The sequence below is a fragment of the Oryzias melastigma genome, linkage group LG13, assembly GCF_002922805.2.
Source record: "Oryzias melastigma strain HK-1 linkage group LG13, ASM292280v2, whole genome shotgun sequence".
Lineage (NCBI taxonomy): Eukaryota > Metazoa > Chordata > Actinopteri > Beloniformes > Adrianichthyidae > Oryzias > Oryzias melastigma.
In genome coordinates this window covers 1,603,986-1,626,278 of record NC_050524.1, presented here as the reverse complement: position 1 = coordinate 1,626,278, position 22,293 = coordinate 1,603,986, and the positions used below count along the sequence as shown (strand labels likewise).

At 42.0% G+C, this 22,293-nt stretch overlaps 1 protein-coding gene across 5 annotated transcripts in view; it reads left to right on the top strand.

The window, feature by feature from the left end:
• Positions 1-21,815, top strand: part of si:cabz01090165.1 (uncharacterized protein LOC100333421 homolog) — a 305,072-nt gene extending 283,257 nt beyond the window's left edge. For 4 of the 5 annotated variants that reach the window (XM_036215075.1, XM_024276868.2, XM_024276867.2 and 1 more), the window contains 5 exons: positions 10,045-10,228; positions 12,906-13,125; positions 13,198-13,444; positions 20,846-20,895; positions 21,288-21,815. In XM_036215075.1, the coding sequence (XP_036070968.1) occupies positions 10,045-10,228; positions 12,906-13,125; positions 13,198-13,322 (529 nt within the window). In that variant the 3' untranslated portion in view covers positions 13,323-13,444; positions 20,846-20,895; positions 21,288-21,815. Of the gene's footprint in view, positions 1-9,277; positions 9,532-10,044; positions 10,229-12,905; positions 13,126-13,197; positions 13,445-20,845; positions 20,896-21,287 lie in introns of those variants that run through there. The other variant, XM_036215076.1, reaches the window with a different exon arrangement.
• The last annotated feature ends 478 nt before the right edge of the window (positions 21,816-22,293 follow it).

Sequence of the window (22,293 nt, the reverse complement as noted above, 5' to 3'; positions counted from 1 at the left end):
ACAGATTCCTTCCGTCTGCTTTCTGGTAAAGTTTCCTCATAAAGATCCTTGATGCTGCAGCCAGTCTTTGTTGGCTGTAAACATTCCGTCCATTCTCTGAGTGTCTGCATTATTTACAGCAGAACTGCAGGTTTTCCTGCTCTGAACCTCCTGAACCCTGAAGGCACAGAGGTGCAGCCTTTAAAGGTCAACCGTTTGATTCCGGAGCTCAGAGGAGAACTGGAGCTGGAGCAGAATTGTTCTCCTCTGATTCCCTTCTGTTGCTGCTCCCTCGAGTTTAGCATCTGCTTTCTGCTGTGGAGCAGAAGGACCATGGATCTGCAGGACGGGGAGATAGGAGTTCTTATCTCACTCAGGGAGCAGAAATAAAACTGTTGGAGAATCACTTCCTATTAGGAGCTTTTTTATTTAAAAAAATGCATTTGTCTTCTTGTCTCCACCAATAAAATAACAGTTCACATCCAACACTTGGATAATGATGTGGATCACAAAATAGTTACTCTGACTGGATGGATATGAGTTGCTGCATTTTGATGTCACTTTTAATCAAAACTTAAAAAAAAAAAAAGAGACTTCTGTATTTTTCACAATAGAACAAGCAATGATGCGTAAAGTCTCACTCGGATCATTTTGATCTATTTTCAAAGCATTCTCCTTTAATTTAGCCAAAATCACAAAACCTTTGTGTCTTCTAGGACATAGTTTCTGCAGGAGGTCTTTAATAATTCCCCTCTGAGCAGGGAGCTTGTGGCCCACCCGGCATGTTTTCTACAAACATCTGCTCGTGATTCACAATGATCTAAATGCACTTTTAATTCTAATTTTCTTTATACGTATCCTCCGTCATCAGAAAAATGCTGCAAATTTTAATTCACTCCAAAAAGCCATAAGTTGCAGAAAAAAACCATGAGCAAAAAAAGTGATGAAATAAGCTTAAAAAGTGTCAAATTAACAAAAACAGCTGATATATAGGTGAATATTAGCCAAACTCTAAATTAGCTTAAAAAATTCAGTAGCTGTCAAATTTGCCAAAACAGCTAGCATGTCGGTAAAATATTAGCCAACTCTACATAAGCTTACAAAGACCTCCAGTAGATGCCAAATTAGCCTAAACCAAAACAGCTAGCGTATTGGTAAATATTAGCCAAACTCTCTAAATTAGCTTAAAAAATTCAGTAGATGTCACATTAGCCAAAACAGCTAGCATGTCGGTAAAATATTAGCTAAATGCCGTCACATTCATTCACTCACTTCTCCTTGTAGAACCTCTGCTCACACGTTTCTTCTATCACGTTTCCAGAAAGACGAGAACGTGCTTCTGCTGCAGCGTTAGCGTAGCTCCATCTTTCTTTCGTCTCAATGACCTCTGAGCTGCTTCAGCTGACAGATGCAGAATTCACTCTTTTGGCTCCGAGCTTGAAGCATCGGAGAAGTCAAGTGGAGCTTTTCCGGCAGAGTTACCGCGCTCTCCGTGTACTCTGTAATCACAGAGACTCGTGACGCCCACTCTGACCTGTTGGGCCGGCCAGTCAGAGCGGCCTGAACTCCTCATCATCACACACTGAGGCACTTACTGCACTCTACAACTCTGCACATTTGCTGCTGCTGCTTTCCTGTCACCTGCGGAGCTCTGAATGCGTATTTTTCTTCTCAGAGGTCTTTGAATGGACGGATCGCTTGATTTGTCCCGTCATGCTGAGTGCCTGGGTCTATAGGAGGTCTGCTGGAACTGAGCGGGACTTTCAGCTTTAAAAGGTGCTGATCTGCAAACAAGTGATGCTGAGGAGAACAGGAAAACGTTTACACCTCGTGTCAAAGTCAAGGCCCGGGGGCCGGATCCGGCCCTCCGGGTAATTCTGTCCGGCCCTCCAGATCATTTTATTTCATTCATACTGATGACCCGATGCTTTTTGGACTATTTTGGTATTTACTACGATTTTTTAGCTATTTCAGCTACATGCTGACATGTGATGCCAGAGCAAAAACTACCCAACATGCACTGCAGTTCAGATGATGTGCGCAGCGCTGCATCTGCCTGCGTGATTTCAAACACACCTGACATCCGGACAGAAGGAGGAGCTCTCAGATTTGACCTCCACCTGAAGCTATCGCTAAACGTTCTCTGATAGCAGAGGAGGAGGGGCCAGTTTGGTTCTGTTTTTCCCTCCAAACAAAACATTTTCATTAGCAGACTCATAAGAAAACATTTGTGTTCAAATTCTACTCAAACAAACTCATTGAACGTAATAAATAAATGAAGTTCTTTATTTTGGAGGGAAAATACCTTCTTCAATATGTTGATTATTTCTTGTGTTTCATATAAAGTCAAATAGTTTATTGTTTTTTGATAAAAATGAGTTTTCTTAGATGAAACATTCTACACGTCTCCAAAGGTCCGTGACCAAAGTCTAAATGCTTCGTCACCCGAGCGTGAAGCTGATGGACCATCTCCTCGGGACGTGGACCTCACATGACAAGCCTGAGTGAGTCCAGATCCCTCTGGACCTGTGGTGGAGTGGGACACAGCACACTTGGGTCTCTCCGTGCAGTGAGCAGCGTTCACCTTCGTCTTCTGGACTCCAGATATTTCAGATCAGGTCACGGCCACAGAGGGAGGATCTCTGGAGCAGCTCGGCAGACTGTGGAGCCTCAGCAACAGTCTGGACTTTCAGCTCACCTGTTTGTGAAACTCCTCACTGAAGCTCTGACATGATTCAGCAGTTTCTTCCTGAAGCCGTTACTCATCTGGGTGTTTGAGGAGCGTTGGCGGCTGCAGAGTTCCTCATTCCATCTGCTGACTGGTCATCTTGTGTTGGGGAGCTGCCCGCTGGTCCCTGAAGGCCGCCGCTGCCCTTTCAGCGCGGCGTGACGAATGGAGCCGCAGAAATCCTCCGAGTTCTGTGAAATGCAGCCACCAAACCCGCCGTTATCTCTGCCTTCCATTCTGCACAGAGAGACACTGCAAGCCCCACACGTCACACAGATGAGACCACGCCAAATCCAGCGATTTTGCACTTTTATTTCTTTAGTCTGACACTTTTTTGTTACTCAGCAGTTTTACCAACTCCAGCACGTGTTCACCTATTTCTTTGTGTTTAGGACATACAGTGTGAAAGCTCCTCACCATCTCAGTTAGAGAGAAATTCAGAAACACCAAAAAAGAAAGAAAATAAACTTGATGGTCACCGTAACATCTGGAATAAAATGGAAAGAGGTTTTAGTTTGGAGTGTCAAACTCAATCACACAGGGGCCGAAATCCAAAACACACATCGAGCAGGATAAACATTTACTGAACACTCTAATACTACATTTTTAAAACTTTAAAACCAAAATAAAAAAAAAATAATTATGAACCAGATATATATCATTACCTGTGATAATGCTAGTGTGAATGCTGGAAGCTGAATGTGACCACTGAAGATGCTGAAACTGATAGCTAAAAATGCTAAAGCTGATAGCCAGCTAAAATATTAGCTAAATGACAAATTAGCCTAAAAAATAACAAAAAAAAACCTTAGTTTAGCCTAAAGAGCTAGAATTTAGCTGAAAAAATATCTTAACTTTAGAACAGCCTAAAAACTGAAAAAGCCTAAATTAGCCCAAACAGCTATAATGTAGCTGAAATATTCGCAAAACTCCAAAATAGCCTAAAAATCTTAGTAAATGCTAAAATAGTCCTAAAAGCTAGCAGAATCCCAATTTTAAAACTTTAAAACTGTAACTTTTTAACATAATTATGAATATTAAAAAGGCAGGAATATTATTCCAGAATAAATCAACTTAAACCTTAAATAACTTTCAGTATTTTACTCTCTATAAAAATATATTTTGACAAGATTATACAAGTTAGAAATAAGAGCAAGATAAAAAAAAAGCCCAAACTAGACAAAAAAGAAATTAGCAAAACTCCAAAAAAGTCTAAAAAACTTTTTTTTTTTATCAAAATTAGCCAGAACAGCTAGCATGTAACAGAAGAATTAGCCTAACTTTAATACAGTCGGAAAAACGTAAAAACAAAAAAACAAAAACAAGAAAGAAAGAAATTGCTAAATAAGCCAAAACAGCTGCTGGAATTTTTTTTCAGCTTCAACTCCTTTTTTTTGTTTTCTTTTTTTTTACTTTTGGCCCCGGTGTGGCCACAAGTTTTCACTGAAATGTTCAGATTTGGAAACGAAAAAATAAGAGTTTAAACTGAAAAGAACCCAAAAACAGAACATTTGAAGCTGAAAACAGTTGTGTGAATGTTTAGTCAACATTCACACACAGTGATCCTCCTTTTTTTGGCACGTAAAAACTGAATCGCACTTAGCGACTTAAGCAGTCTTGATATTAAAATATTCAGCTCATTCAGGACATTACTGCTTGTGTTTTTAGGATTTGTAAACTTTAGATTTATTGAGCAAAATATGCCCCAAAGGAAATAAATGAGAAAGTCTTAAAATGTCAAAATTTTAAGTAGATTAGCAACAAGACTTTAAATATATTCAAGACTCGGTTTTCAACTTTATAGTAAATGTATCTAATATTTTAGCAACATTCTAAGGTTTTTGTCTAATTTGTTATCTACTGGGGGTTTTAGGCTAATTTAGAGTTTAGCTTCTATTTTAGCAACAGGCTAACATTTTTGACTAATTTATTTTACTGAGGAATTTTATTCTATTTTGGCCTTTAGCTAGTACTTAAGAATTGTGCTAGTTTTTTGGGCTAATTTGGCATCTACTGGGGTTTTTATGGCATATTTATCACAGTTTTTTGCATTTTCACCAAATCCCTTCAGCAGTTAAAGAGAATTGCGTCACCATTGTCAGCAAAAAGCCTCACCGTCTTAAGTGACCACGTTCAGCAGCATTCACAGTAGCATTATCGCAGGTACTGCAACTCTTCATGGTAAATTAGTTTTAGAATAGCAAAAAGTTTAACATTTTTTTGGCCAAACACCAATATTTTTTTCAGTTTGTTTTATATTGGCCCCTTTTTAGCTCCGTACGGAGAGCTGCCAGCGTTCGGATTCGGAGGCGTCTCCCTGCAGCAGCTGGACTCTACATAATAGAGCCGGATGACAGCTGATAAATCACCTGTCAGACTTCTGGCTTGTTTATGGGACGAAGTAGGAAATCTGACAGCAGTTTGGGGAAGACATTAAGACGTGGATGGAGGAGCTGAACGTTAGTGTGGAGGTGCAGTCAGCCGCCGTCTTTGCTCCGTCTTTGCTGCGCTGGCAGGAAGGTGGAGGATGGAAGCATCAAGATAACAGCTTGACATGCTATCATCCTCTCCTTCCTCGGCCCGCGCTGCTTTCTGGCTGACGGAGTCCAGAAAAAGAGGGAGTGGGAGGAGAAGCTGTGTTTCTACAACACGGTGTTTCTGGGCTGCTGTGCCCCGGGGCTGGAGGAACCGGACCGTCTTCATCCTTCACTCCCTCACAAACACAAACACGCCTGCACTTCAAGGATTACGGGAGATCCGCCTCTGCCAGCGCCAAGAAATGAGTCTATTGATTCCTGCTCCTTTATTATCCTCCTCTGCTCTCCTTCTATCTGTGCGCCACACCATGTGTGTTTGCTCGTGCAGCTGTTTGCAGTAACTCCTGCTCTGTGAGTGTGATGTAGGCAGCTTTCAGGAGAGACTGCAGAGAGGATGAGGATGGCTGCAGACGGAGGAAAACACTGAGATGATGGAGCGTCTGCCGCTCTCTGGTCCTCACTCCTTGTTCTGTCATCCGCTCCCATCTTTTTATCGGCCCGTCAGCACTCCATCACCTCTGTGCACATCCTTTAGCTCCTCTTTTCCCTCCATCAGCCGGGTGTCACGTCACCGCAGCGGTTGAGAGCGTTCAGGACAGAGGATGACGGCGAGGCCTTAAGGCCAAGATCCACTCGGATGTTTGATTTCCACTTATACTCAAAGTTCGGCTCACAGAGTTTAACAGTCACTTCTTCTGGTGGACATTCAGAAAGTCAGGCCTCAGTGCTGGTTCAGACCTGAGTCCCAACTGTCCTTGAGGGTGAAAAACAAAGTCGTGGACCGCTCAGCTTTAGTCACATACAGGTTTATTGTTACTGGGTTATTCTGCAGCATTTGGATGTCTCACCAAAACACAGAGGAGGCAAAACGTCCAGTGATCCCAACAAATCAACCGCGACACCTTTCATCTCGTTTAACGGGTTAAAAATGCGTCCTGTAATTAATTATTAAAAATCTTTCAGGACAAAGAGAGCATTTTTACCTCACAAACTTGGAAAAAGTTGAAAGCTGGTAAGTTCTGAGAAAAACAACATAAACTGACTGTAAGGTACAGTGGTGGTGGACTCATGATGTGGGCTTTGATATGTCAGGGCCTGCAAAGCCTTCGGTGAAGGCCTGAAATGATCGGAAAACAAGTGTTTTTTCATAAATATACATTTGTCCAAAGTATATTTTAGATCTTTCCGACTATATGAAATAATATTCATCTATAACAGGATGGCGTTAGAAACATAAAACAGTTCTTGCTAACGAGGATGGTTTCGGCGACGGCTCAGTCGGACCGCCGCTGGCTTTTACATTTGAGATGCTGGTTTGACCCAGAGACTGAGGGCAGATCCGACAGTCGTCTGCAGATCCAGATGTTGTAGGTCGATCAATTGATGCTCTCGTTCGCTGCAGGATTCTGACGGTAAAGGACATTAAAGGACTACGTTCACGTGTTTACTTTTTAGTTTCCTGCAAAGATGAGATTCCTATTTCCTCAGAAATGTTGTGTATCTCCTGCTGCCAGCTCCTCCTGTGTGTAAATGAAAAAGTTTCAAATCAATAACCGCTCTCTGAAGGATCACACGACCACGGAGAGGTGCAGGTTGAGGCCGTATTATATTTGGTAGATGTTTTATTCACGGCGCTGTCAGGAACAGACGGCGAGGAAACGCCGCCTCTGGATCCCGCCTGGCGTCCGTCAGCCTCGGTGTCATTATGGCCGCTGCATTATTCAGGCCCTTAAATGAAGCGCGGCGTCACGCTGACACGTTTAGGAGACCATCAACTGCTGGAGTTCATGTGCTGCGTTTCAGCTGATCTGAAATGAAAAGATCCAGCAGAAAAACTGCCGCGGCTCTTTTGGCAAGGCGGCGAGGTTTGAACGGCTTCAGTCTTTTTGGAAGATACCAAACACTATTCTGCAGGAACTCCTTCTTTTCACTGAATCGACTTATAAAACGTGACGAAGGAAATCCCAAGTGTGGATTTTCTGAGATTAAAGATGAGTTTTCTCTGAGTTTTACAGCGATTCCCTTTCAAAATAAGATTGCTGTCGCCGCCATGACAGCCCAGACCAGTTCAGACCAGTGAGGAGAAGGAAACCGTGTTACCTGAGATAAAACTGTCATCTCGGTTCTTTTAAAAGTCAGATTCCTCAAATCATTTCACTCTGAGACGGTGGATAGATTTAGGGGCGACTGATACCGATATCAGTATCGGCATCAGCTCCGATATTGTCTGCTCTGACATCTATCGGCCCTTTAGTTAATCCGACGGTCGATAGTGAGCTGTTGTTTTTGGCTCGGAGACTGCATGCTTCTGTCTTCGGCATTGCTCCGCCCACTGCACTGATCTGATTGGTTAACCACGACACAGAGGCAGAGCCAATCAGAAACTAAAGCTCTTTGCGGTGAGGTTTTCTCACAGCAGAGAGAAAAGTTTTGTCTGTGGTGAAGCTCTGATTCTGAAGGGTGAGCGTGTGCACGGACGTGTCAAAAGAACGCAAACGAACAAAAGAACGTAAGAGAAATTGTAGTAAATGTTTCTGTCCTCGCCAAACCACAACTAGAAACATAAAAAACAAAACAAAGCACCGGCAGATCTGTTACCTCACCACTAAACGTGCTGAAAAATGTACACAAGTAAGCAACCATCATTTCATCACCGTGTGATTCAAACTTTGAAATCCAAATTAAATGAGTTTGATCGCAGGAAAGCATGACGCTGCAAAGTGACACAAAAAGCTACGCAGCAACAAAACCCCGACTGTCTGTGAAAAACAGAACAATGACTTAAATGTTAAACATCTTTAGCTCTTTCTGTGTTGATTGAGAGAATCCAGAAGCCAAAACGACATTGTTGGGGTCCTGAATTTGACTCTGAAACTCCGACTCAGTCCGCACTCGTCACCACTGAACTCATGGTGAGTTCAGGGGCAAATGGACATCAATAAATAGGTTTGTTTGATTGACAGATTGACACACACACATATATATATATATATGTATATCTTGATTAGTTTGATTAAAGAAATAATATCAACTACATGTTTCCCAAATGCTGTAAAAATTCCATGAATTGAGCATATGGCTGCATTTTGACAATTTTATAATTTTTTATTTTTTTTTAATCAATATTGCAAATAATTATCGGCTATCGGCCATTAAAAATATATTGGTATCGTTTCAGCCTTGAAAAAAACCATATCGGTCAATCCCTAGTCATTTACAAACTTCTTTTTTTTTTTTTACAAAGGTCACAGATGAAGGTTTCTTTCGGTAAACCTCTCCACCACAGCAGAAATCAGCCCAACTCGGGCTAAAGCGAGTTTAAAAGAGTCGTTGAAAATCCCAACAAATGGAAAACTAGATTCATGTTTTAGGTTTTAAAGATCTGCAGTAGTAAAAAGAAAACACCCACAAAGGTGTGTTTAAACAGCTGAGCTCACCTGTCTGCTTGTGAGAGGAACTCTGGTTCTGATCCAACATTCTGACCCGGGATCGGCTCAGAGAAAGAAGAGGATAGAAATAAATCTCCCAAAGACCTTTAACGGATCTGAATGAAATCATCCGTCCATGACTTGTTAAGCTTTTTTTCTTTCGTCCCGTTCAGCTGTTCCACTGTGGCTCAAGCACACAAACACACACACACACACACACACACAGTAACACACCCCAACACACACCGAAACACACACACACAGTGCTGACACACACTCGGCGCCCTGAGGGTCGCGGCGGCTTTATTAGTCCTTTCCTCGTCTCGTCCCCTCTGCTCTGCTATCGATGAATAGGGACTGACCTGCATCACCTCACACCTGAATAATGGATCACACACAGGTGGAAGCAGCTCAGAGGAAACACGCTCTACCTGCTTCACCATCTCTTTCCAGACTTTCCATCAGGAGCGGCACGGATAAACAGGAGCCAAAGACGCGGTTTCAGTCTGGAAATCAGGTCCCCTTCAGCCGGTTCCGGTTCTGGTTTCATAGCAGGTCCAACTGCTGGACGTTTAAAGAACATCTGAAATGATCTTTCTCCACAGAGCGGCTGAGCGCTCCTTTAGAGATGAGGTGATGAGCTCGATCACCCGGAGAGCACAGAGAGTAGAACCACTGCTCCTCGACATCTGGAGGCTCCTCCCACCTCGCCTCCCAGGGGAGGAGTTCAGGAGCATGTCCCACCAGGGAAGACCCAAGACAGAGGGACTAAGTCTCTCAACTGGATGGATGATTCACATAAACCATCATCAAATAAATAAAAGAATTCCCCAATAAAACAAAAACACCTCATTTTTAAATTAATGTTATTTATATAAAAACAGGAGATTTACCAGGTCTGTTAATGAGTAATTGGCTTATCTAACTCTACTACGTATTTGAATAGAGTTCAGCCAGATAGGACTCGGGGACAGGTGGGGGTGTGGTCCACGCTCAAGACGAGCCAGAGGTGTGGTCCACAGTCAAGACGAGCCAGAGGCGTGGTCCATGCCGAAAACGAGCCAGAGGCGAGGTCCACAGCCAAGACAGGTCAGGACCAAGAACAGGAGCGCAGACGATCCACCAGGAATCTGAAATCTCTCCAGGTCCCCGGAGGGGAGTGAGAAAGAGCAAACAACACCTGAATCACACTGCACCAAACAGAAGCACAAAGCACTGAATATAATGAATAATAAAGATATTTGCTTTATAAAAAAAGTTAATCTTATTTTTTTCAAATAAAACGTTAATGGGTCAATTTGATCCGCCACACTGGTCTGTTTAAATCTTTCCAAATCTGAGCTTCAGTGAAACTTTCCTCTTTCCTCCTCAGGATGATCCCTGCCAACCACAAGTACTTCCTGCTGAGCGACCTGGCGTCGGCGCGGGACTACGAGCTGTGCGTCCTGGCCGTGTATGACGACGGCATCACCACGCTGACCGGCACCAAGCTGGTGGGCTGCGTGTCGTTCAGCACCGACTCCGAATACGGACACTGTCACTCCATTCGAGACCAGGTCAGTGACCGAGAGCCCGCCCAGGTCACCTTTGACCTCTCAGCGGAGCCTCCTAAGCTTTACTGAAGCCCTCTATATCCTGGTCTTCAAGATCAGCTTATTACCTGGATCAGGTCGTTTCAGCCAATCAGAAACCAGATTGTACCATTTATGAAAACTAGGAATCAGAAACAACATTTCCACTTTCTGGTTGAGTGGCAACACCTGATGCAGGTAATGAACAGGTAACATTATTTGGCACCTTGAAGGAGGAGAATATGTTTGGTGTGGCGGCTGCGTGTTTCAGCTGAAGCTGCAGAGTTTCTGCTGCGGTGAAACGTCTGAGCAGCATCGGAGTTCTGTGGGTAACAAAGGGTTAAATGGGCTCTGAAGTTCAGATCATCGACTGTATTTGAGCCCTGGACTGAGTGAGTGTAGCTGGTTTGACTTTGTGTGATCCAGTGAATTAAGATCACACCTGGACGTTGATTCATCAACAGAAAAACTGTTAAATGGCGCTTTAGCTCGTTTAGAGCGGCTAATTTAAAAAACAAATAAACAAACTCAAACTAAGGAAAATTGACATCACAATTCCTAATTATGTTAGTTTTAGTTACATCAAACTTTAAGGAATAATGTGTTTCAAAGGACGGACACGAGGAGGAGCACGCCTTTTCTCAGCCACGGCCCACACATGCTGCGTTAGCATTAGCGCCTGCTGACTGTGGTGAGTTCATGTTCCCTCAGACAGACAAACGCTCAGCTCTCAATGTTCACAAAAACAACTATTTACACTGAACTTGGTGGAATTAAACACTTTGGACCAAAAACACCTGTGACATGACTGTGACATCATCCACACCAACGCATTGATTGGTCTGAGTCAACGTTTCCATGGTAACCACTCTCACCAATCAGGAGTGAGCTTATGGAAGGCCACACCTCCTAGTACTGGAAAGCGAGCTTCCCAAAATCTTTCAAACATTTTGAAAGGGGTCAACAGGCTCCGCCTACTTTTATTGAGGCATCTGACTGGTCAGTTTACAACTTGAACTACAGAAAAAAGTTTCACTTCAAGAATGGTTATTCTGACCAATAGAATGAGTGAGTAACAGCTGTTTACTCCTCGATAGAAATATTTTAGCCTCTTGGAGCCACTTCCTGTTCAGAACTTCAGGGGGGGAGGAGTCATTCAGTCCAGTTCTCATATGCAGTCAATGTCTCAGATGGATCACTCCCTCTGATAATAAAACACTGAAATGAAGAAAGCACAACAAAGCTTTGTTCATTTTAATTGACTTTATTTGTGAGAGTTTTGTTTCCATCTCAGCCAGAAGAAACATTTCTGTTACAAATTATAAAAATGTACACAACATTTAAAGAAAATTTTATGGGGTGCCGTTAGTAAATCTAGGAAGTAACATTTTGACATCAATCGCTTCAGCAGAAAATAAAAAGGTCTCATTTTTCAAATTCAAATTTTCTGCTTTTAAATTGTTGTGTTTATAAGTGTTCCATTTACTAAGTAAATATTTAATTCTAAGCTAATTGTTTATGTTAAAATTATATCTATTATTTCTAGTTTATAATATTTTGATCTGACCTAAATATGTATTCTACAAACTAAATGTTTAAGCTTTGTAACAAAATATTTAGTTTGAAGATAAATATTTAGTTTTTTAACTAAATATTTAGTTTTACCCTAAAAAAATATTTAGCTTTTAACAAAATATTTTGTTTTGACAAGAAACTAAACATTTAGTTTGGATCTAAATATTTACCTAAACTAAACATTTTGTTTGTAGCTGAATACTTAGCTAACTATTAAAACTAACTATGTTTTTAATTAAATATTTTGTTTTACATAAGCTAAATATTTAGCTAAAAACTAACTATTTATGTTTTATTAAATATTTAGTTTTACATAAACTAAATATTTAGTTTATGTTATGTTATTTAGCTTGGAGCTAAATATTTAGCCAAAAATCAAATATTTAGTTTGGATTTAAGTATTCAGCTTTTAAATAATAATTATTATATTTGGCTTTTTAACTAAATATTTAGCTTGGATGTTTAGATTAATTTAATAAAATTTAATATTTAGTCTGAAGCTAAATACATAATTTTTAAATACATATTTAGCTTAAAAGTAAATATTTGGCTTGCTACCTAAATATTTCGTTAGTAAATATATCATTTATAAATACGTTCATTTTGAAGGTAAGAAATATGCTTTTGAAAATTGTTGTTAACATTTCTCTGCGCAGAATTTACAATATAAAAATTAATTGTTGATTTCTGTTTAAAATTTGTATAAATTTTACTTTATTTTGTTAAATAGAATTATTTTGAATGATTTACATGTGATGAACCTCTATTGTTCAGTAAACAAGTACATTTATGATCCTAACCGTAAGAATGGCATCGACTTGATCCTGTTAGCAGATCCTCATGATGTTTTCCTGCTGCTGTTTCTGACCACTGAAGCAGAAAATCAGAATGATGCTCGTTCTGCTTTTGTTCATGTTTTTGCACATTTTACCTTCAATAAAACCAAATGAAAACTGAACTTCTGTCAGGACGTGAGGAGACGTTCTAATGAAAGCCTTCATCTTCTGCATGTTTTCTTACTGATGTTTAAACTCGTAGATGAACAAACTTTCAGACGAGTTTCTCCTTTCTCCGCCCCTCCCTCCAGTTCCTGGGCGGGACGATGATCATCATCATCGGAGGGATCATTGTGGCCTCGGTGCTCGTCTTCATCTTCATCCTCCTGATGAAGTACAAGCTGCACAGCAACCACTACAAGCAGAAAGCCGCCGCGCGCCAGGCCAACGTCTGCTCCCAAACCAACGGAGGGGGAGGGGGCGGAGCCAACATCCTGGCTCTGCCTCCGTCCTCCTCCGCTGGAGGCCAAGGTAAGAGAGGACCAGAAGGCCGCCGCCGCCGCCCTGCACCCGCCTCAGGATCTGACGCTCTCTGTTGTGCAGGAGGATGTGTAAATAAGAACTCGCAGCCGTCATCGTCAGCGGAGGGCGTGGGAGGAGCTTCTCTTCGAGGGACGACTGTGGTGGACCTAAATCATACTCATGATGATGATGCAATTTCCCAATAACACACAAGAAACTGTCAGTCAGACCCCACCAGTCTCCACCCCCCTTCTTTTTTTTCTACTTCAATTGTTGCTGGTGCCTGGAGCCAGACTCCACTTCCCTGCAGGAGACGCTCCTGACATTGGTGAGTAGACGCCACCGTCTGACCAGCTGGACAGGTAACTCACAACCACATCTTTGTCATAGTTCTGTTTTCTTCTGGTCTTAAACCACGATTTATGGTGTTCACACTGGACTAGCAGGGAGGGGCTTCCTCTGCTATGTCTTTTTCTACTGTTTTCTAGTTCATGTTCACCACAGTTGGAAGAGGCTCGGTGAGAAAAGTGGTGCAAATCTCACAATTTAAGCACAAAACTGAAATGGTTTACTTCATATTTCAATATTAATGAATTATCATCAAACACAGACGTCATCAGACTCGTCGCCATGTCTGGTTCACCAAATCCACATGGTAAATATACTTATACAGCCTTTTACTACCTTCTCAGAAGGCCCAAAGTGCTTCACAGTCAGTCCCATCACACACTGATGGCAGTGTGTGATGGGCGCCGACCCATATCTACCACTAAAGTGGGCTTCAGCGTTTTGCTGAGACACTTTGACACATGAGCGGGAGACTCTACGTCTGCAGCTCCTCTGTCACTAACAAATCCGAGTCCTGACTAGTCAAAGTTCCACCTGGTTTAACTGGAAGCGTCCGTTCTGCGGGCATGGACGGACGTATCGCCCCGATCATAAAAATGTACGTAGCCACGTGTGAATGCCGACATGCTGCTCGGGGTGAGTTTCAGAGTGTGAACGTAGCTTTAGTCCTAACCATTGATATGTATTACTGGACTGATGGCGGAGATGTATAATAACTCCACCTTGTACTGCTACAGGTAAGGCATCGCTGTCAAATTAACGGTCTAAATATTGTGGAGTTTTTATTTTGCTTCTGTGCTAAAATCTATAGAACTGAGCTTGTAAATGCTTTTCACACGAGCCCAGAAAGGAGGGAAACTGGAAGTTTAATGGCATGAACAATAAACTTGACAAGGTTTTGTTGCAAAGCAGTTTTCCTAATAAAAAACACCTCAAAGTACTGTCCAAAAAAACACCCTCTAACACTAATACAAATAAAATTAGATAAGCAAAAACTTGTAAAAATCTACCATCATGAAAAAAACCTGCTATTTTTATTATTTTGCACTACATACATCTCAATTGCTTTCCAAAAATAGATAATTTCATTTTCCTTTGAGAATAATAAGCTCCTCCCCTCAGCTGGCCTCTTTGTCAAAATGCTGCGTCTCCTTTGTGATTCTTTGCCTCCGTGTTCAGACGTCAGTTCTTCACTCTGCATAGTTCTGCTGCATGTGTCACATCCAGTAAGATGGTCTGTAGCTGATCGAACAGCTGAACACAGGCCGTCTAACCCTAGCCCTTCAGTTAAAGAAAATAATCAAACCTTCATGAGACCCACAGGGAGTTTCTAAGTGGTGGACCGCTCAGTGAACCCGCAGAGAGAAAGGTTGTTTTTATCTATGGGTATGCTGCGGACGAAGGGTCATAGTCAACATTCCTACAACATGTGGGGGGGAGGCAGGTGAGACGCAGGCGTGTTGTATGGATTTGAAATTCTTTTCAACTCCCTCAAATGAATCCTGTGGACTGTACAAAGAGCTTCCTGAAGTTGCCTAAAGAAAAGGGAGAAGACGAGCGGAGATCCTGAAGTTTCAGGAAGTGTGATCATAAAGCCGACTGCAGATGAACCGGAGAGGGTTTTCACGAACACAGACAGACGAGAAGTTTCAAAAACTGTTTTCTATCACCAATAATCTGAGGGTTAAAAAGAATCTCACAGGGAGTTTGTTACTGTAAATCTATCGATTTCAGAGTTCTGGAAACGCTTCTCATTTTTCAGCGAAACATCATGGCTAAAAGTTTTCTTAGTGAACTAGAACTGATTCCCACAAACCCCCCAGACGAGCAGACAGACAGCTAGGAGCTAGCATCAAGAACAACACATGCATGTCAAAGTCCCACTCCGATCGTCTTCTGATCTGTTTCCATTCTGATTATGAGGTTAATGTAAAAACGTGTGTCGACATGGATTGTGGAGGAAGCCTGCCCCTGCTTCCCAACATCCACCTTTTTAACTGTCTCTCCCACTAACTTACAGCCCCTCACACCCCCAAGCTAACGTTAGCGTAGCATCAAAAAATGGCCAGCTACATCAGAGCTATCCAGTCGTAGAGTTCTGATCCAGATTCCAGCAGGAGAACAAAGACGTTCATGGATCTATTGTGGCCCACCGACTGCAGCGTCTACGTCCTTACAGACTGTTTTCCAACTGTTTTCATCAGCTCCTGATTCACAACAATTTGACTAAAAATACTCAGAAAGATGAATGTCATCTTAGTTTTTATTTTAAAGAAAATGCTCCATGCGCATGTTAAAAACACTGTTTTCATCACAGAGGATCTTTTTCATTTAGCAGAAAACAAGTCTCCATGTCTCCAAAGACTGAACTCTTTTCAGGGAGTCGGCACCAAAACAGGAAGTGATGTAAGAGGAGAAGACTGCGGATGAACGCTCGACTTCAGCAGATTTCATTCCCATCAGTCCTCTTCTGCTCTGCTGTTTGTGTTTACAGATCTCCTCTCCTGGTTCTAATAATCCTCTCCTGCTCCGAACACACAAACGGTCATGCATGTGTTTCCTCACAAACACAATCATCTTCCTCTGAAGGAGGCAATCTCCGCCGGCCTGTCGGCCGTTTGTTGCGGGTTTAATATCCACCGCAGAAGCAAATAATCTCCCAGCACATATTTGTTCTTCAATCCCAATGAACTGAGCTGCTGTTTGTTGGTCAGCAGGACTCGGATTCCCCGGAAATCCCATCAGGATCTTCCGGATATCACACAAAACAAAGTCGGATGTGAAGTTTTCAGATGGTACGAGCACCGATTTTATTCATTTTGAGGGTTTACTTTAATTACTTCTAACCCTCAATCTCTCAAAATGTGACTTCTTTTTGTGTCTGCATGATTGTAGAGTCAAATTCCAAATCTAGAACTGTTTCAGCTGCTGCCACTCTCCACAGCTCCAAACACACCAGCAGAAATGTGGCTGTTTTCTTCAGAGAATCGGATTTTTCCTCTTCACTGTCCGCTCTCCTCCACGGAGCTCCTCACACGGAGACCGTCATCCGGGTCCAGGGCAGCCGTGGAGGGTCACTCCGGCCCGGCAGCCGGGCCGCAGAGCCGCACTGACACCTGCTGGCCGCTCCGGGAAGGGCAGCTTTTATTTTTATCCTCATGTATCCGGGGAAAAACAGAAGGACCTTGTCTCTCACATTCATGTAGTGAAGCCACAATGGAAGATAAGGAACGTCACGGCATTCTGCTGGGAAAACCGGGAAAAATGGATTTATTTCATAACTAGAGTAAAGAAGGTTTTAACACGTTTAAACGTTAAAACTAAGAAGGCAAAGATTAGACTCTATCATATTATTATATAAAATGTATTGTTTTCCAGTGGATACTTTCTTATTCTTTCTGAAAATATCTCTTAACATCTTCTTTACGTCTCATATTTCATTCCTGGTTTTTGGTTTTAGTTTAATTCATTCTTCCTGCAGGAAGTTCGTCTTTCACAGACTCTTTGCAGACCTTTTAACTGACTTCTTTATGCTTCTACATCTACAATATTTTTCAAGAACAGCTCAGAAATGTCTAAAAATGTCCTTTCCCTGACCGATTTCCTCCCAGTCGATGTGACTGAAGGTCCCACACCAACCAGATGTTCTTCCATCCAGTCTTTAGACGGGTCCATACATGCAGCGGTTCTCTACACACATTTTAATCTCTTTCATTCCCATTTGAAGCAGATCGTCTGACGTTTTTTCAGTAATAGTAGTAGTGGTGTCCACACATGGAGCCCCGCTCTTGTTTTCCTGTTCAAACTTGTCGTTTCATTTCAGTTCAAAGTCTTTTTCTTGTTGAACCAAAGGAAAGGTGGAGCCAAACGACTGGAGTTTTCTGTGATCTTCTGCTGTTAAAGTGGTCTTTAGTGTCGCTTGTAGATGAAGGATCAGATCGATCATCATCGAGACCGAAGACGTTAGTGTCAGGATCAGAGTCGATCAGATCATCTGATCATTTCATCACTTTTGTCCTCCAGGTTCTCATTCTTCTTGATTCCTTGAACTTTAGTTTAATCTGCCGTCCTGTTAAGCTCCGCCTTTCTGCCATCCAGGTTCAACAGATGCAGGTTTCCTTTTCTGGATTTTTAACCTTTTGCATCAATTCCAGAGAAAACGTTATGCTGCCATAAAGTTAAACGCCGTGTCCCTCCGCCCCTACAGACATGTTGCGAATGATCCACAGAAGAAAAGTTGGTCATCCGTGAAAAAAGTTGAAATTTTCATAGATTTATCCCGAATGGGACCCCGCCGAGACAGGGGAACCGCAGCGGACGCCGCAGCCGGGGGGATCCCTGAGAAGGATCCGGATCAGAGTCACATTCTGAGCGGCGCCGGACACTGAAAGATCAGCTGATTTATTAATAAATAATACATCTTAAGTAGATCAGCAACAAACCTTTGAATATATTCATGGGCTATGGTTTCATCTTTTACTGTTAATTTAAAAAAATTGGAGATTAGCTAATATTTTAGGAACATGCGAACGTTTTTGACTAATTTAGTTTACTGAGGAATTTTAGGCAGATTTGGAGTTTTGCTAGTATTTAAGGGATGTGCTAGCTTGTTCGGCTAATTTTGGCAATCCAGTGAGGTTTTTGGGGTAATTTGGAGTTTAGATCATATATAATCACATATTTGTGTAAATTGGCATGGATTTACGATGTTTAAGCAGTTTTACTACAAGTTTTTGATACATTTAGGTCAACTTCAGCGCTCTTTTATAGTTTTTTAATGAAATTTCTGGTCCTATAGCAAATTTAACATTTTGCAAATAGCTTTTGGATTTTCAGCAAATCTCTTCAGAAATTAAAGTAAATTGTGTCAAAATTTTCAGCAAAAAGTTTCAGCATCTTCAGCGACAACATTCAGTAAAAAGCATTCACACTAGTATTATTGCAGGTAATGCTACTTTTTAGTTTAATATTGTCAGCATTTTACATTTAATTTTAGTTTTATTTAAGCAGTTGCAACTATTGCCAGAAAAACTATTGCAATATATCACCAAACCGATTTTTTTTTTCCATCTACACCCATAGCCTTAAGCGACCTTTTGACCTCGTCAATGTCCTCAGCTGTCAGTGCGTCTCCGTGGAGCTTTGTTTGCTGTCGCTAAACTTGTTCCTGCGAACGCCGAGTCGATCATGATTGTTAATTTCCTCTCAATCAGTCCACAGAAAGAGCTGATATCACAGAAAGCTTCTCTTTACTGAGGGTTTAGTTTCTGAAACAACTAAAACATCAGCGACCGATCAGACATAGTGAGAAATAAAATAACAGGAATGAAATGAGCCTAAAAATCAGCCACAAATGGGGAAGACTAGAAAGTCATCCAGTCGGAGGGTTTTTATCAAACCCAGTTTATTTAAACACGTCTGGAGGGACGACCAACCTTAGCTGATGCTGTTCTTTCACAGACGGTCATAAAAACCAACATGCTGTTACTTTTTTAGGTTTATTTTGACACACATGACCAAATTTCCTGTTTAGCTACTCAAGAAACTGTCATCTAGACAGCAATAAAAAACAAAAATATCTTCTGGTGGACGCGGCAGACAAACAGATGAAGCTTTTTGGTCAGTAAAAAAATGAAATATTGGAACAGTGAAGTCTTTGGACTGAGTCAGTGCAGACAGTTGGGCAGAAAAGCCCAAATTGAGCCGAGAAAAGGGGGAGAAGTGAAGCCCGGATGAGTCACTGAGCCCCCGAAGACTGAAGACGGGAGGAGGAAGATGAGAAGGAGACGGGCGGACGGACAGGAAGAGGCTTTGGAGGAAATTGGACATAAAGATCCTGCAAACAGAATGTCAACGTGCAGATCTCAGCAACCGGAGACGTCCATGTTTGATGGTGACGTCAATTCTGTGAATTCTGGAGAAGATCTGGAACATCTGCTTCACTCCAGGCCACAGGTTATCAGTTTGTCTTTAAAAAACTTCAGATCAGACTAATTAGCTGGCTTACTGCAGACTGAAGGACCGCTTTGATCTCGACTGGATATTTAATGGAGATGATGAAGCTTTAGACGGTCCTCCTCGATAAACCGTCTCACATATCGGGTTAGCGCCTCGTTCAATGGACTTTAGAGCCGAGTGACGGCCTACAGGACGCTTCTGCTCAGAAGAACTCGTCAGCTCAAACATCAGAAGATACCAGCTCCTCTGACGGTCCGGGCTGCCCGAGGCGGTTCAGCCGCTTCATTCGGTCAAGTTTTCTTCTGATAAATACATGATGAGGAATTAGGAACAGTCGACTCGTCAGTCATTTAGTTTCATTTACTGAAGGAGAAACCTCAGGTGTGGAGCTTAAAACAAGAATTATTGTTATGAAAAAGCTTTGAGCAGCAAATGAGGATGAGAAGGAGCCAGCAGGCGTCTCCGAGCTGAGAGAACCAGTATGAATAATATATGCTCTATAGGGGCTCAGGCTTCCTCACATGCATGGAATACTTTCACCCAGAAGCTCCACTCCTAAACTCTGGATCTGGACATCATTTTGTGATGCGCAGCAACTTCTTGTGTGTTGCTAACCACATGATGAGTAGTAGCGATTTTCCTGCTTAGCATTAAAGTTTAGCTAATATTTTAGCATCATGCTAGCTGTTTTGTCAAAATAAAACTTTTTAAAAAGTTTTCTAGGCTAATTAGGAGTTAGCTAATATTTTAGCATCATGATCGCTGTTTTTTTTTTCAAAATTAGTCTTTATTAAAATTCTTCAGACAAATTTAGAGTTTAACTAATATTTTAGCATTATGCTAGCTGTTTTGTCAGAAATTATACTTCTTTTTAATTTTTAAGGCTATTTTAGAGTTTAGCTAATATTTTAGCATCACGCTAGCTGTTTTGTTAAAATTAGACTTTTTTTGTTTTTAAGGCTTATTTAGAGTTTAGCTAATATTTTATCAATTATGGTAGCTGTTTGGTCAAAATAAGACTTTTAAAAAAGTTTTCTAGGCTAATTAGGAGTTAGCTAATATTTTAGCATCACGCTAGCTGTTTTGTTAAAATTAGACTTTTTTTTTGTTTTTAAGGCTAATTCAGAGTTTAGCTAATATTTTAGCATTATGCTAGCTGTTTTGTCAAACTGGGTATTTTCCATCAGGGCTGCCCTTCCACCTCAGGATGGACCCACATTGTTGTTCTGTAAGGGGGTGGGTGTACCCGGTTATGGAGCCCTATCTGTTGTGGGCTTCATGGGGGGCTGTTACTGTTATTCCATTCAGGAACATTTTAGGAGCAGCTGCAGATCCAGAAGCTTTCCTTTGTTTTACATGATTACGATCCACAGAATCTCTGCAAATGTGATCTTAAGCTGCTGTTGTTGTTTGTGTTTTTCAGATTTACCTACATTCAGCTTCACAGTGCTGGAAGGAGAAGAGGCAGGAGAGGTGAGAGAGAGACACGCAAACACCTCGTCATTTTAGTGCAGGTGAACGGAGAGGCGGAGCTCCAAGAGGAGCTCCTGGAGGACTTCTGGGAGGAGCTCTGAGACAGGCTAGCTGCTTTTGGCCAATCTAGATATTTTACCAGTTTTTAAGGCTAATTTGGAGCCTAGCTAATATTTTAGCATTATGCTAGTTGTTTTGACAAAATACGACTTTAAAAAAATTTTTAAGGCTAATTCAGAGTTTAGCTAATATTTTAGCATTATGCTACCTGTTTAGACACCTTTGTGTAAAAGTGTTTTGGTTTTTTTTACTGTGAAAATTGCACAAAAATTGATTGGAAAAACTCCATGTCACGTTGCATCATAATTAATTAATTTCTTTTGTGTCTGCAGGTAGATCTGCGGCCGTCAGCCCCGTTCTGAGCCCTGATGACCCGGTTCTGGACCCAGGGACTCCATCCGCTCTCAGACGCCACGGTGCACCTGACAGAACCTCCACCTGAAGGGTGACAGCTGCAATAGCCGTTGTTACGCCGGAGCCTCCATGCCGCTGGGACGGACATGTGGGACGCAGGTCGGGCTTTGAAGCCCGCTCGTGTTCGGTGCTGACCCAACGGGGGTTTTACAGAAGAATCGTCCGCTTCTAGACGAGCTCTCAGTCGTATGACGAGGATTTACTGAAGGTCCAGTTCCTGAAATTGACAGTTGGATTCTGCAGGAACCTGGAGTTCTGCTCCTGGAATGTACTTCTCTGCACTTCTGGGAGGTTTTCTTCTGCCGGACACTTGGTGGCGCCGCTCTTCTCTTTCCCCACTATAGTCATATGCCAAAGGATAACAGTATTATGACCGCATTACTTCACTGACAGACGTAAACCTTTTTTTCTTTTTGACTCTTAGCACTTACAGAGAAGTTGAGAAGCAAAACAAAATAAAAGAGCTCCCTGTCAGTCTTGTCTCAGAGCATCAGTAATAAAAGAGAAACTGTCAAACGGTGAACTCCTCCGGCACTTTAGTCATGAATCTGTTCTCATTTCATCTCTCTTCATTTTCTCAAACAAATAATATATTCTGAAGGAACCCTTCTGGCTCTGGGTGACACTATGTTCAAACAATGCGTGTTTTTACGTTCATGGTGATTTATTCTCTCTGTATCAATTAAAAAAAAAAAAAAACCCGAGTGTGCCAAGACCGGAGCCTTGAGGAGCTCCGGCGGCCCGCGTGAAGCTCTCTGCATTTGATGGTTAATCTGATGCTCTGTTTGACTCTGGAAACCGCACAAGCACAAAGACTGATGAACTTGACCATACGTGGTAAAACCTCTTGCAGCTGGCTATCGGGGGGGTTCATGTGTGGAACGGATGAACTGGCGCTGTCCCTCTCCTGCCCCCCCCCCCCCC